The sequence below is a fragment of the Rhinolophus ferrumequinum genome, chromosome 3 (genome assembly GCF_004115265.2).
Source record: "Rhinolophus ferrumequinum isolate MPI-CBG mRhiFer1 chromosome 3, mRhiFer1_v1.p, whole genome shotgun sequence".
NCBI classification, from domain to species: Eukaryota; Metazoa; Chordata; class Mammalia; order Chiroptera; family Rhinolophidae; genus Rhinolophus; species Rhinolophus ferrumequinum.
The window spans coordinates 15,055,571-15,072,358 of record NC_046286.1 but is presented as its reverse complement, the minus strand read 5'-3'; the positions used below and the strand labels follow the sequence as shown (position 1 = coordinate 15,072,358).

The 16,788-nt window shown below is 41.7% G+C and overlaps 1 protein-coding gene across 3 annotated transcripts in view; it reads left to right on the top strand.

The window, feature by feature from the left end:
• The first annotated feature begins 619 nt into the window (after positions 1 to 619).
• Positions 620 to 16,788, top strand: part of CLIC5 (chloride intracellular channel 5) — a 170,129-nt gene continuing 153,960 nt past the window's right edge. For all 3 annotated transcript variants that reach the window (XR_004422633.1, XM_033102409.1, XM_033102408.1), the window contains exon 1: positions 620 to 1,231. Coding sequence is in view for 2 of the 3 variants with exons in the window: in XM_033102409.1 (XP_032958300.1) it covers positions 701 to 1,231 (531 nt within the window). In the remaining variant the exon portion in view is untranslated. The remainder of the gene's footprint in view (positions 1,232 to 16,788) is intronic.

The following is a 16,788-nucleotide window of genomic DNA, read 5'->3' as shown; positions in this document are numbered from 1 at the left end:
AACTCAAAGCCCTAAATCTCCGAGTCCCTTATTTTTGGTGGTCTGTACTGATGTGTTCATAGGCAGAGCATTATCTTTATTCCCTTCTGCCATTTAATTACTTAGTGCTGTTTCCAGGTAAGAAACATGAACAGAATTCATTACCTAACTGTAGTGCATACAACTCTCATTTATCCTAAGGTATCAATGCTTGAAGAATTGTTTTGTGTCATGAATTATGTTGTGTAATTGTTTTGCATAAATAGATGTGAGCACTGTGAAAAATTGTTCTCCACTGAATTGCAGGGACTTCTTGAATGTTGTCAACATTAGAGACAATTGGAAGAGGAAGCTCCATTTAGTGACAAATGGTTCAATATTCAGAAAGGTCCATGTAGACTGGGAAGAAATTCAACTCAACCCGTAGCCGACCCAAAAATACTTGGAGTTCCTGGCAATGAGGAAAACCCCAGAGTCTAGTTGAAAACATCCTTAGGAGTGAAGGGGTTAACTGAGTGTGTAAGCTTTATCTTGTGTCCAGTGGACTTGTGGTTTGCTGATTAAAGTCTCCGGTAAATGATTGTTAGAAACCTGTCATGGATAGCTGTTGCTAGTTTCTGCATTGCAAAAGCCCATTGATTCCTCCGCAAGGAAAGGCAGCATCCTGTATCCTGTACTCACTTCAGGTCTGCTTGCAAAAGGATCCATCAAATCAATAAACATGAATGACCAAGACCCCGACAACATCTATGACACCGTCCAAAAAGAGAGGGTGTATGAGGTTCCCTACGAGCCGGCAGAAGATGAAGGTGCCCTGAATGATGACATCCGTGAAGACGTGAGGTCAGAAAACAATGTATATTCCACCAAACTGGAAACCCATGAATATGACTCTGTATCAGTTTGTGCTGTTGAGGATGAAGAGAACACCTTGGCCTCTTCCCCACCAGAGGCAGACGGCTACCTCCTGCCTGACGAGGTATATCCTGAGCCCCAGGACCTTCCACCAGGTGAGCCGCAGGAGGACAGGGATATGTCAATGGAAGAATTACACTCACCAACTCAGGACCAGGAGCTCAGCCCAGAAGAGCCACAGGAGAATGGAAACATGGTGAAGGAAGACCTGCCTACTCCTGCCTTCTTCACCATCCAGGAGAGCAGTGAAGATCCCCCCACCTGCTATTCTGCTGCAGATGGTTTGCAAGAAAATGAATCAGCTTCCACGAACCCTGAGATTCACCTCTTTGTGAAGGTAAGGGCTGCCTGTGACAGGCACACCTGCGCGTGCAGATTGTAAACTTGGTGTTTCATTTGGTTCTGAGTGACCAGGGAAAGATGCTTGGTCCTCGGGTCTTAATACATGTTCAAGAATAGTAAAAGGTGAAGGGATTAAAAGTACAAATTGGTAGTTACAAATTAGTTATGGGCATGTAGAGTACAGCCTAGGGAATATAGTCAATAATGTTGCAACAACTATGCATAGTGCCAGGTGGGTACTAGACTAGTCAGGAATCACTGCATTAATTATATAAATGTCTAATCACTATGCTGTACACCTGAAACTAATACAAAATCATACTGAATGTCAACTGTACCTGGAAAAAAAAATAATTAAAAAAGCAAACGGAGTAGGGCTGATTAAATCATTCATTCCAGAGTTCACCCAGGACGACTCGAAATTGCAGGAACTGGAAAATGTGTTTAAAGTGTGTGTCTAATCGTTGGCTTTTATATACCATGGGCAAAGCATGTTTTAAGAGTTCGCTGACGAGTGAGCAGAAGTTGCTGCTCCAGTTCTTACCTTGTGACAGACGTTAAGTACGTTTTCCTGTCTGATTAAATTGCACTTGTCAGCGTGATTTTTAAAAACAAAACCAAAGCTTGTGAGAGAGAAAGTCATATCTACAGTCGGGCGCTGGAGTTTCCTTTGTAACGTTTCTAAGGTCACAGATACTTCAGATATATGGTCAACAAAGGTTACCTCTGTCACTGAGCTTGTTCTTTTGGCACTAATATAACTAAAATACCTGATGAAGTAAAATGATTTCAGTGGTAATAAGACTTCTGTGGTAATTCAGTGTTAATGTTTAATGCTTATGATATTTACGCCAAGGCTTTGGTGATCTTTGTATTAGACTTTACTACAATTTATTAGATATTGTAAAAAAGATTATGGCTATGAATATAAAACATACAGAGCATTCAGGGCTAAAAAAAAATCATCTTTATTAATCAAGATGACAGAATATTTTCCCCAAAATTCATCCCCTCCACAATATTTATATTTACACTTTTTAAAATATAAAGATAACATATTAGTAATACTGCTATTTTTTGCTAATAAAAATGATTACTCTGTGAACCTACAAAACTCCAGTCCGCACGCGTTCCTCCCCTTTCTGGTTCCTAATAACGCCTTAACGAAATTCACTGTATTTACTCATTTAATCCCTCTTTATTTTCTACTTTGTACTTTCCCCTAGTTGTTTGGCGTGTAAATTGTGTCTCATTTTTTCTACCACAGGTCTTTTTAAAAATCAACTCTCGGTGTGTGGCTCGCGCTCAGCTACCCGACAAAGCTTGCCTGCTAGGATGCTGAGCACTGGTGGGGTGGAAAGGGGCGTGTAAGACAGGCTCCTTGCTCTAAAGAAATCCACCGTGTGGCACAGGAGACAGATGTGCACGGGCTGAATTTTGGGGAGGAGAGGCGTGAGTGGCGTGCTGGGCCTTCCAGGAGGGCGTGCCCCCGTGGGTATGGAGGAGCCAGGGGAGGCTCCCCACGGGACGGGGCATGGGAGCGGGTGCCTTCAAGCAGCTTTCTAGCCTCCGTACCCATATCCCCATTGTGTTCTTTTCCAAAAAACAAACAAACGAAAAAACAAACAAACAAACAAACAAAAAAACCCACAAAAAAACCCTACATCTTTTTAAAAGTGAAGACTAGCTGTATTTTTTCTCAGGACAGAAGCACCCATGTAACTTCATGCAACAGGGAGGGCAGGTCATCCTCATTATCCTCCTTGGCACCAAGACAATTATGTGTACATTTGGCCAAGTGCTGATTTTACCAGAAATTAGCCGACCACTGGTGTAGAACCAAACAGAAGTAGGAGGGAAAAAGCAGTATTGGCATTTCCAGCTGGTACCAGCGATAGGGAAAAACGGCAGGATAGTGACGTGTGATTCCTAACTTCTTTATGAGTAGGATCTGTAACACTGTGAAGCCAATTTTGGATTTAATTCACTTTGTAAGTTAATTAACATTCTTTTCAGTATAATTATGTTACCCAAAAGTCAGAGAGTGTGTGTACCATCGACCTCAGCTCTTATATGTGAGCTCCTTTTGTTTTTAAGGCTAGTCAGCAGAAATCGGTGTAAAGAGGGGCAGGTAGGATCCTTACTTTGCAGCCCTCCACCCCATCCCCACTTTAATACCTTATTCAGTGTGAATGGAAATGTAATATTTGAAAATAGATTAAAAACAGGGGCTTGGATGGGAGTGGAGTGTCTATGGAGTAACCTGCTCAGGCTCCTTCATCGTCCCAGCAACCAGGAGGGGATGCTGGAACCCCCAAATGTGACAGGGGTTAGGTGTGCTCACCATCTTTCTAGCAGGGCTTGTTGCTATATACTCCTGGGGTATCTTTTCGTGGCCTGTTTTAGTGCAGATGCAGCCCGAGCTCATTTGTATGTTTCCACCTGTTCTAGACAAGCCAGTGAAAATGTCATGCAGGCTTGTAACACTGTTTAACCAACATTTTATTGAGGTTCAGCCATTGCAGGGTATCAGCCAATTCCTTAATTAAAATATATCATTTCTTCCCTCGTTGAACAGATTGTTGTTATTGTGCTGGGTCCTGGGACCATGAAGAAAACAAGGTCCTGGGTCCCAAGCTCTTTGTGTTGTAGTGAGAGAGACAATGGATGGAAAAATAAATAAGTAAATAAAAACTATGCCCAGTGGCAATAGTGCCATAAAGAAACATAAAACAGAATAATTTCCTATTACCGTTGTAACAAAAGATCACAAACTTAGTGGGTTAACACAGCACACATCAATCTCTTTACAGTTCTGGAGGTCAGAACTCTGGTGAGTTTTATAGACCTAATATTAAGGTGTTGGCAGGGCTGTGTTCCTTCTGGAGGTTCCAGTGGAGAACCTCTTTCCTTCCCTCCCCGAGCTTCTAGAGGCTGACCTTGTTCCTCGTTTGTTGCCCACGCACGTCACCTTTTCTCCCCTTGCTTCCATCTTTACCTTGCCCCCTTCTGGTCCAACTCCTCCCATGTCCCTCTTCTCAGATCTCTGTGACTAATATGGGCCCACCAGGGTAATCCAGGATAATCTTTCAATTTAATTGCATCTGCAAAGTCCCTTCTGCCACAAAAAGTACCATTCATGGGTTTCGGGAATAAGGATGTGGCAAGGTTAGGAGCCATTATTCCGCCTTCCACAATGGGACAGTGACGGTGAGTAAGGGAACAGGGAGGCAGCATGGCTGGAGTTGGGTGAGAGAGGGCGGTGAGGTGGTAGCAGATGAGGCCAGAGAGGTGGAGGCAGGCATGGATCATGTCAAATTTCAAGGGCTTTTGGAAGAACTTGCACTTTTTACTCTGAGTGATGTGGAAATTCATCGGAGGAGATTGGCTGTCTTTTTGATAACAGAGAAAGGGTAGAAGCATGGAGAACAGTTTGGAGGCGATTGAAAAACTGGACAAGAGGTGATGGTGGATTGACCTATGGTGACAGCAGTGGAAGGAGTGTGAAGTAGGATTGGGATTATTTTGAAGAGAGATCCCAGAGGTTTTGCTGGTGGACTGATGTGAAGCATAATGAAAGAAAAGCATCAGGATTGCGTCTAGGGGTTTTGACCAGAGCTACTGAGTGAATGGAGATGTTATTCCCATTTCAGCTATGGACACCTTCTCTGGGAACATATGATCGAGAAAATGTGCTATTATAGTCATTCATACATCTTCTTTCCGTCCTTCCTTCCTTCCTTATCCATCCATCCATCCATCCATCCATCCATCCATCCATCCATCCATCCAACATTTACAACATACTTACTGCATGCCAGGTGCTGGATAAGAGATGAACACTGCACATCTTAGGTCCAATTCTCCCATGGGAAAGACAGAGAAACAACTCCTGAAGATAAGATGAAAGAAATAATAGCTTCTTGGTCACTGGCCGAGATCCAGTGAAAAACAGATCTCTCGTGAGAGGTGCCATCCATGTTCTAAGGCAACCAAGAGGAGTTGTTGGTTCAGAATTTGCCACATAGGATTATGAGACTCATCTTACTGCTTTCTGCCAAGGTTGAGGGGCCTGTAGACAGTTTCCTAATTGTGTTTGTATGTCTGTGTATGAGAAAGAGAGAGAGAAAAAAAGAGAGAAACAGAAAAGAAAGAAGAGAAGAGGAGAGGAGAGAAAGAGAAGCAGTCTGGTATTTCATTTAGAGCAAAGGAAAAAAAAAGTATTCTGACAATGGTTACCGAAAAGAAAAAGGTACAAATGAATACCATTTGTCCTGCATGTAATTGATACCATTGACTCTGGAGGGCAGTATATGTTGCAGAGCAGGTTTTGAAGTCAAGTTCATGGGTTTGAGACCTGGCGTAGCCAGTTAATGTCTATTAAATTGTTTATGTTCTACCAGCCTCCATTTCCTCATTGGTAAAATGAATGTTATAATGATATGTTCCTCCTAGGGTTGTTATGAAGATTAAACAAGATAATTCATGTAAATTGCTTAGGATAGTATTTGATGTATAGTAAGTGCTCAATGCATAGGAGCCTAAATTATTATTATTGATCCTGATGCATTTGAACCATCCATGAAATAATATTTTTATTTCAAGCACATTCAATAAATGTTAGTAGACACTTACTAAATGTTCCATTACATTTAGTTCCGTGACTGATCCTAACATAAGCAATGTGTCTATTATGCAAAGAGCAATGATCAGGAAATGCTAACATAACTCTGCCCATAATTCGCTATGAAACGTATCTGTCTGGACCCAAGTTTCCTCATCTCTGAAATTTGATCCTTTCCAGCTCTTACGGTCTTTAATTTTATCCAGTCTCCCAGGGTATGTGGCTCTCGTACTTTATTGGTGTGTACATGTACGGCACCACCTGTCATCCATTCTAAGAGAGCGCTTGATAACCATATGATCTCTAGATTGGGGTGTGGTTGGCAAAGGCCAACATGAGATCAACACTCCTTTGCACCCTCAGTGCACGTGAAGCCTGTCCCTTGGAAAGCAAATCTGCCTCTGATTAGACACTCACAGGGTGCCCATGCAAAGGTTGTGCACTGATCACATTTAGGATGCATGAATCACAGAAAATGGAAGTGGTGCCCTCCCAAAGTCAGACAACATAACAGTCCTGGTTAACGTTTCTTAACGTCATAGCCTGGAATCTTTGTTCTACAGGAGTGACTCCCTATAGTAATTTAGTTTAGCGTCGCGGAAAGTGTCACAGAATTGTCAGTAATTGTTATTATTGCTAGAGCAAAGGAGCCTGATGCTGTCCCAGGAGTCATGTTATCCAAAACAGGGTATTCAACGTAATGCATGGCATATTAGAATATTATAATTAGAATTAAAATATCAGGCGATATGTCTATTTAATTTTATCCAGTCTTCTTAAATGTTAATATTTTATATATTTCATTATGTGCACAGTGTACTCTTGCAGTACTACATTACTATAGTTTATAAATGAATAAACATACATATATTGTGGGTTTAAATTTTTTATTGCTAGGGATGTTCAATGAAAAAAAAACTTATCGAGTCATAGGCTTTCCTTCTTTCTGTGTCACCTTCTGTGGGCCTGCGTCTTTTTTTTTGTTTTTGTTTTTGTTTCTTGTGGTTTTAACCAAGCTCTGGTTAGAACAGGACCCTTCACCTTCCAGGTCTTTCCTGGGAGTTTTCATAAGCAACACCTTAAGTCCATTTGCCTTGAAAGCAAACAAAAATTCATCATGGCAGGTGAGCAACCATAAAATCCCACTGAGAAAATAAGGAAGTGTAGCTGGATTTGGATGTTGAGTTGTGGCTCAATTGAGGAGCCAGTGAAGGCACAGCAAACACACACTTGTATGGGACTAGAGCTATTCAGCTGGAGTGGAGACAGGGTCCCAGAGGGGCGGAACTGGGACGGCAGTCTTCCAGGGCCAACTAGGGGACTTGGATTTCAACCGAGAGTAATAGTATGTTTTGGATGAGGATGCCATGAACGAAGCAATGTTTAGGGTGAAGGACAAGCAAATCAAAAAGCATCCCCATCTACCCCGTAGAGCCGGACCAAACAGAAATCTACCAAGCTTCATTGCTACGATTAGTCCAAGTGTTTAGATGGAAATACGTATAATAAGCCTATATATTTTGTTTTTAGTTATTCATTCGTTCACCGATCTAGATGTGTCCAAAGCTTTAGACCTTTGGCTTCATACAGACAAATTTCTAGAATATGTTAAGCAGAATGATGCTAATTTATATATTATCTATATATATGTATCCAGTTACTTTATATTTGTGGGGGAGGACACCGATTCAGCACAAAGTGTTCATTGAGGTTATTTCAGTATACTTCCCCATTAAAAGAAATATGTTTGTGTGATCTGGCTTAGCCTGGCTAGACTACTCAAAAGTTGCACATTTAGAGGTCTGGAAATAGGGTGTTCCTGTTTCAAGGCCCCTAGGAATAGCCTGCTCTGATGTCGGTGAAAAGGACCCATCCAAGTATGTCCTTGGAAACACTGGTGAGAAGATACGAGTCTGAGCCTGTTTCTTCCATGTGTCCCACTGTCCTTTCCTGGAACCAATGGAGCGTGTAGAAATAGAACAATGAGCTGTTTTCATCAAAGTTTTCTATGCTGGTCATAACTTCTTCTTAATTAGCATGCTGAGAACACAATCAAGTCCCAGTTTTATTCAAAATTATTTTCTAGGTATCCATACTTACTAATTTGCTTTGAGAATCGGGGCTAGCAGGCAAAGAGGTCACAGAGTCCTAGCGCTCTGACAAGAAAATAGAAAACAGAGGAGTTAGGACCTTGCCCAAGCCCACGTGAGAATCAGTAGCAAGCCAAGACTTCTGCCTCTCCATCCAGACCACTTTTTAAAAAATATTGGCATTCCTAGCTTGGGGTGCGGGATGTTCATGAATATGCTTCAGGAGGTTCAGGAACATTCTAAAACTCCATGCAAACGTTTTTGTGGAAGACGATTTCAGGAGGGCCCAGGAACCCTCAATATTATCTATCTCTGTAATGCATCCCACATTCTCTACCTGGGCACTCATGCTTTGTATGTCCATGTTCCTCCCATATAGGGAGAAGAATGTTCTAAGACTGGCCCAACTCTCCGTTTTTCTTTCTTGTGGAGTCAGCTGCTTGCTGTTAGCCTTTTAGTATCTTGAGAAACCATGTAAAGAAACCCTCATCAAAGAATAATAAAGACACATTACCTGACGCATCATGGGGGAGTTGTCAGCTTTGAAAATGGAGGCGATGTGATATTTTGAAATAAATACCCCGAATTAGGATCCACCTTTTTACCAAGGAAAATTTTCCCTCTAGAGACTGCAAATCCAATATCAATTCATCCACAACTAATCCCACCTCCTTGGTGGGCAGTATTACCAATTGTACAAACTAAAACTTTTGAGTGACTTGGAATCCTGCTGCTTCGATTTACAAAAGCCCAGTTAATTTCACTGCTCTCCACCTTGGCCCCACTGACCACTCTCATCTTGACTACAGTTATTCTACTGGACATTCTGCCTCTAGATTAATCTGTCTCCCAAGAAGTCCCCACATGATCACCAGAATGGTCCAGATAAAGAGCACATCAGACCATGCCGTTTTCCTGCTTCTAGTGAAGCAGTGGCTCCCCATTGCTCCCAGGAAAAAGGCCAGGGTGGAGAGAATACAGAAACAACTCCATCAGGCTTTTAGCCAAAACCTCATCATCGGCCACTCCCCACTTACCCTTTGCCTTGAAAAATGTTGACTTATATTTCCCTACACCCTTCATGCAAGTTCATGACCTTGGGCCTTTGCTCAAGCTGTTTCCTTTCAGTGCTCTCTCTTCCCAAGAAAACCAACTGTCCTTTCAGACCTAGCCTAGAAGTCACGTCGTCAGAAGCCTTTCCCACCCCTAACCCCCAGGCTGGGCTGGGCTGGGTCTCCTCTGTGTCCATTCATTCCTCTCATCTCAATGTACCATTCTTCTCATCACAAAGCACTGTAGGCTGCATGGCTTAAACAATAGAATTTTTTCCCTCACAATTCTGGAGGCTAAAAGACCAAGATCAAGCCATCGGCAGAGTTGGTTTCTTCTGAGGCTTCTCTCCTTAGTTTATAGAAGGCTGTCTTCTGCAGTGTCTTCACATGGTCCTTCGTGTGTGTGTATGTGTGTCCTAATCTCCTCTTTTTGTAAGGACTCCAGTCATGTTGGGTTAAGGCTCACCCTAGTGATCTCATTTGCTTAATTACCTCTTTAAAAACCCTGACTCTAAATACAGACACATTCTGAGGTACGAGGAATTAGGATTCAACATATGAATATTGGGAAGACATAATTCAGCCCAGTTAAGGTTGTGATTACCTACTTACGTCTTTCTCTCTCTCTCTAGCTGTGAACACTTGAAGGAGTGTCTGCCTTTTATCCATTCTCATATAGCCAGTCCACACTGCTTAAATGATAATTGAATGAAAGAAGGAGGGCATAAGTTACCCCAAGCAAACCTAGGGCATTGAGGGAGGAGGGAGGCTTGTCCCAGCGGCCTGTCGCAGTAATGAGAGTGGTGCTCCAAGCCCCTATATTAGTTTTGTACAGCTGCTGTAATAAATTACCATAAATTTGGTGGTGAAAACAACTGAATTTATTCTCACAGTTCTAAAAGCCAGAAGCCTGAAGTCAAGGTATTGGCAGAGTCACGCTCCCTCTGACAGCCCTAGAGGAGGCTTCCTTGCATTTTGCAGCTTCTGATGGCTCCTGGTGTTCCTTGGCTTGGGATGGCATCACTCTAATATCTGCCTCCATTATCACATGGCCTTCTCTCCCGTGTCTCTGGATCTCTTTTTCCTTCTCTTCTCTTATAAAGACTTGTCAATGTACTTAGGGCCCATTCTCTTCCAGGATGATTACATCTCAAGATTCTTAATCTAATCACCTCTACAAAGACCCTTTTTCCAAATAAGGCCACATTTACATGTCTTTGGAGAGAGGGCCACTCTTCAACCCTCTGCAGCTCCTGAAGGTAGGATTGCGTTGCATTGAAGCATTGGAACATCTGTACATGGTTCCGAGGTACAGCGGAACCCAGCCACTCCGGGGATCCACATTTCCCACTAAATGCAAGGGATCCTAGGAGAGAATTCAGTGGGTTGTTTGCTACTTTATCTCATTAGTTCTCAGGCATTTATGAGAATGCCTGGCATGTTCATAGCGTCATCCTGAAGTAGGGCAGAAAGCCAATATTCTGGGTGCTTCATTTGATTTGTTGAGCTGTGAAGGGATGCTCCAGTCAAAAGAGGCTGGTGTTACCGTGCAAGGAGCAGCCTGTGGTAAGAACGTCACCGCAGCTAATTCAGCATGTCCTTGTTCCTGGGCCTGCCTTTGTGTTTCTGCATCAGTATAATTGACCCAATCCTGTGTTGTCATTAGACATAGAAGACAAACCAAACACAGTGACCAGGAGAAAGTGAGCAGTGTCACCCCCAGGGGAGAGAACCTCAGGGGACTGGTACGGGGCTGCCAATCAGAACATTAGGGAAGGCGGGCAGGGTTATTAATAGAACAGTGAGGGACATGATGGATCCTTTTCTGGACTCCTGTGTTTTGAAACGATAACTCACCAGAATGTCAGCTCCTTGAGGGAAGGGACCACGTGTGCTTGTCTCTGCAGCGCAATGTCCTGGGCTTGTCACGGGGGGGCTCTGTAAATGTTGCTCAAAGTGAACTGAACGCTCATCGTTTTCACCCACCTGCTGGAGTAAAGACGATCCCTTAGGAACAAAATTGCAAATCAGATATTTAACTCCCCTTGTTAAGCCTTGCCCAGGGCCAACACCATCAAGTTCACCCTTGAGCTTTCTGTCAAGGCCTCAGGTCCTGCCCATAACGGCCTGGGAGCCTCTCGTCCCATCCCCCACCACTCCCTGCCTCCCTCAATGTGCTCCAGGATGCTAAGCTCCCCACAAATGGGATGCTGTTCTGCCTCGTGTGGCTTTGCCCTTGGCAGTCCCTCTGCCTATAGCATCTCCTCCCCTCTATCATGAGACCAACTCCTCCTTTTCTCACTGGACTCACGTTCCCTGGGAAGCCATCTCGAAACCTCCAGGTCATTTTGAGTGATACTCCTTCAGTGCTTCCCTCCACCTGAGGGCCAGTCACCTAATACTACAATCATCTGCGTAAGGCTGTAGCAGCGCCCCATTTCTCAGTACACCCGCCCTTAGCACAGAGCCTGGCCCATAGTCGGGGCTCATAGATATTTGTTGAATTGCATTAAACTGGTCTGGTAATGGGAAGAATAGTTAAGTTCTTGTTTTGAAGGGATAGCGTATTAGTGTATTCTGGGAAATTTGGTCAGCTTTCAAAAGTCTCTATGTCCCTGTATTCATTGATATTTGCCTTTGAGGTGGGAGTGGATAGATGGTGAGTCCTGGTGAGAAGCCAGCTGACATAGGGGGAAAGAGAAGGGGGAATTCATATCGACTGAATGTTTACTGTGATTCATGTTCTGTGTTAGGTCACTTGCTTTATTGATATTATCCCTGTAACAGGACTTAAGTAAGAGTTAGGTCCTCATCTGGATTCTGACACTGACTCACCATGCAAATTTGGGGAAGTCATTCGTACTCTCTAGGCCTTGAATTTCTCACCTGTAAAAAACAAAACAAAACAAAACAGTTGGAATGAGTTAAGCCTCAGAACTCTCGCTGGTTCTAGCCTGCTGTGTATGGAAGCTTCATTCTCCCCTACATCAAATAGTCTCCCTCCCACAGGGACTGACTCTCTCTCTCTGTCTCTCTCTCTCTCCCTCACATCTCAAATTTATATTATCCTCATGCTCTCTGAAGTATATATTGAACATACCCTTAGGCAGCCCTGTGATTTTTAAAACAGGGGAAGGAGGAAATGGTAAGTTACAAAGATAGAGATATTTTCACATAGAAACAGAATTTTGACTCAAATCACATTGAAGAGGAGCAGGTTTTGGAGCCCAACTGACTTTTCTCCCTGCTTTGAATAAGTTTATTGTTTGCATTGTTCAAAATGTGAAAGGTACAAAAACTAGAGTCTCTCCCCCGCCACACTTCCTCAGACACCCCGTTTCCATTTTCTGTGGCAATTCATTCTAAAATTTTTATGTATGTGCTTCCTGAGACATTTTATGCACATTCCAGCAAAATATATGTATGTTTATATATTTGAAATATCTCTTTTTTCTTCCTTTTTATTTAATACAGATGGTCTTATACCATATAACCTATTATGTACCTTGCTTTTTGGGGGAATCAATTTTAATTGTGACATAACTTACGTACATTAAAATTCAGCAATTTTAAATGTACAATGAGTTTTGAACAAATGTATACTGTCGTGTAACAACCATCACAGTCATAACATAGATGATTTCCATCCCCTCAAAGAGTTCTCTTTTGACCCGTCGCCCTACATCCACTCCCAGCCACCCCTTGACTCCTAGAAACCAGGGATCTTCTTTCTATCACTATAGTTTTGCCTTTCTAAAAGTATCATATCAATGGAATTAAACTCCGTGTAATCTTTTGTGTGTGGTTTCTTTGACGTTAGCATGATGTTTTGAATATATCAGCAGTTGGTTTCTTTTCATCATTGGGCAGTATTCCATTGTATGATTATACCACAATTTATTCATGCATTCAGCAATTGATGGACATTTGGTTTCTTTCCCAGTTTGAGGCTATTATTAATAAAAGTGGGTGTGAGCATTCACATGTAAGCTTTTGTGTTGATTTTGTTTTCATTTCTCTTGGGCAAATACTTAGAAATGGAATTACTGGGTCATATGGTCAGTGAATGTTTAACCTCATTAAAAAAACCTTTCAAATTATTTTTAGACTTTGTGTGAGACTTCTAGTTGTTTCTTTTCCAGCACTTGGTATTGTTAATCTTTTACGTTTTAAGCATATTGAAAAGTACAGTGGTATGTCATTGCAGCTTTAACTTACATTTTTCTAATGATTAACGACGTTACACATCTTTTCACGTACTTACTGGCCATCACTAAGTCTTATTTGGTGAAGCATCTATTTAAATATTTTGCTTATTATTATCATTTTATTATTAAGTCTTCCTGAATTTTAAGAGTTCTTTATATATTCAAGACCCAATGTCTTTATCAGATAAGTGTTTCACAAATAGTTTACAAGTCTGTGGCTTGATTTTTCATTTTCATAAGTGACTTCTGTCACTTATCTTCAATTTTGATGAAGTCCATTTATTAATTTTTCCTCCTATTGTTTGTGCTTTTGGTGTTCTAAGAAATGTTTGTATAACCCAAGGTCACAAAGATTTTCTCCTATATTTTCTTCTAGAAGTTTTATAGGTTTAGGTTTTATGTTTAGTTCTATGACCCATGTTAAGTTAATTTTTCATAGGGTACAAAATATAGGTTGGTTTTCATTTCCTTTCTCTCTCTCTCTCTCTCTCTCTCTCTCTCTCTCTCTCTCTCTCTCTCTCCCTCTCTCTTTCTCTCTGCAACTCCAGTCTCTCTGGCATTGAGAGCTGCAATTTCTTTAATAGCTGCCTTAAGTTTCCCAAACTCCAAACTGTTGTCTCCTCATCTCCGAGAGACTGCCAGGCTCTATTTGAGTCCTGTGCTACCTGTTCCCAGTGTCTGAAAAACCATCATTTCATATAGTTTGCATGCTTTATTAGTTTTTTAAGGTAATGTTCTAGCTATTAAAGGTAAATCTGGTTCCTCTTAGTCCATCCTGGCCGGAAGTGGAGGTTGTCCTGATTGACTTTCAGACCTCCATTTCTCTTGAGTTGCTTTTCCTTTTGTCCAAATATTGGTCCTTTGAATTCAAGTTTGAATTGCATTTTGGAATATTGTCATGAAGCTCAGGTCGACTAAAAACTAATGATAATGACACAGAAGTGATTTTGTGAGAAACATCTATAGCAAGTATTTTATCCTTTAGGCAAAGGATAAAGGATGACCTTGTTTCTTTCCATTTTTGCTGACCTTCCTACTTTCCATTCTCTTTTAAAAATATGTTGTCTTTCCCAAAGTCTTTATTAGGTACTCTAAGTTCTCAGCATTGACGAGACAGGAAAACAGATGTCATTCACCAACATAAGTCAAATTGCAATTCCATCTTCTCATCTTTTAACCTCTTAACCTTACAAGCTTCTGGTGATTCTATGAGTCCCCTTGGAAAACCCTAGGGAAAATGGACTTTATTACTACCAAAGAGGAATCCTATTTTCAAGCTACCCTTTAATGTTGTTGTTATGTGCTATTGAGTGGGCTTTGAGTCCTGGTGACCCTATGAATGAATGACACCCATAATGTCCTATTCTCCAAATCCCTGTTCAACTCCCATAGACTCACGACTATGGCTTCTTTTCTGGAGTCAATTTATCTCATATTTGGTCCTCCTCCTTTCCTGCTGCCTTCTATTTATTCCAGCATTATTGTCTTTTCCAAAGAATCCTGCCTTCTCTTGATGTTCCTGAAGTAGGACAGCTTCAGTTTTGTCATTTTTGCCTTCAGCAATGCTTCAGGTTTATTAGGTTGGTGCAAAAGCAATTGCAATTTAGGGGCAGCCAGATGGCTCAGTTGGTTAGAGCACGAGCTCTCAACAACAAGGTTGCTGGTTCGATTCCCACATGGGATGGTGAGCTGTGCCCCTTGCAACTGAAGATTGAAAACAGCGACTGGACTTGGCGCTGAGCTGCACCCTCCACAACTAGACTGAAGGACAACGACTTGGAGCTGATGGGCCCTGGAAAAACACACTGTTCCCCAATATTCCCCAATTTAAAAAAAAAGTAATTGCAGTTTAAAAGGTTAAAAATCATTGCAAAATCCACAATTACCTTTGCACCAACTAATAATTTGCTTTAAAACCCACTGTTCATCTTTCTGGTGATATAATTGATTCATTTGGAATATGGTGAGAGCTCTCCTCTAACACCATATTCCAAATGAATCAATTATTTCCCATCAGCCTTCTTTCCGTACAACTTTAGCATCCATACCTAGTAACTGGGAATACGAGAGTGTGATGATCTTTGCTCCCTAATGACACATCTTTGATCTTGGTGATGTTTCCTCATTCTTCCATTGCTGCTCTTCCAAGTCTCAGCTTGCTCTTGATTTCTTGGCTGCAGTTTCCATTTGAATTGATACCTTCTGATACCCAGGTCCAAAGTGTCCAGAATAAATTTGTGTATGAATTGTATTGTGTACAAGAAAATGTGCTGACTGGCAGCTCTGCTCCCAGATAACACTTCTTTAAGCATATGAGATGACTCTCCATGTGAGTGGAGCATGAATTTTGCCTTAAAACCAAGTGTTTTGTGCAGTCTTGTAAGGACAAAGATTAGAAACCTGGGCTTTAAGCCATGCTCCAGTTCTATACCTTATAAGCAGAAACTCCCACATCCATTCATGAGCCTGTGGGTCAGCAGAAGTGCCAGACCTTGTCAGAAGCCGTCACTTGGCATTGTTGCCAGGGCTTGGTGTACTACTGTAACATGGCAACAGACTTAATAAGTAAGAGAAGTCATTGTTTAGGAAACCACTAATGTTCTAAGATTTCAATGATAACAATTGCACAGTAAATATGTGAGGTGATAATGAATAACTGACACGAGTATCTTTTGTTAATTGCACTACAACTGCATGTTGTTTTTTTCCCTCTACAGAAAATATTTTTCTCCAGGTCTTTTGTAGTGGCAAGAAAAGAAAAAATTTGTGGATCGTCTTTTTCTATTTATAAAGCAACACCCTATGAACTAGCTTGGTTATTCTCGAACTGTGCTATTTAAAATGAAAGCCACAAGTGGCTATTTGAATTTAACTTCAATGAAAAAAAGATATTGAAAATTCAATTCCTCAGTCACGCTAGCCACATTTCGAGTGTTCGACAGCCACATATGGCGAATGGCTGCTATATTGGAAAGCGCAGATATGGACTATTTCTATCATCACAGAAAATTCTATAGGGCAGTGCTATTGTAGGGTGACCTGGGTTCAGATCTAGCATGAAGGTCAGTCAGCTGTGTAGTCACAGACCTCTCTCTGGGCCTTTATTCCCTTGTCTAAAAATAAGAGGTTGGGTGATTGGGTTTAGTGAGACAGAAAAGTGTTCATGCCCACGAAATAAAGAAATTACCAGGGAGGGTTATCTGGTGTGGAGGAAGGAGGTTGTTCATTGAGAAAATACGGGGCTGAAGGTTAAACAACTTTGTGAGTGTGGTGAGTTCTTATTGCATAATAAAAATGTCATAGATACAAGAATGAGTTGGGTCAATTGCCTGTTCCTTCCTATGTATCCCTTGAATCCGTTTCTAAGCAACAGGCTGATGAATCTTTATGGAGCCTGAACTCTGCACTCCATGCGCACATTCTGTGAGAGAAAGAAAAGCCATCTCAGACGGGGGCGCTTTCTGGGAGGCTTTGACCAGCTGACTCAGGAAGAAGGATTAACACCTTGAAGCATTTAGAAATTAACACAAGAGTTGTGGCAGAATCAGGTTCTAGAAGATATAATCACAGTACTGAAT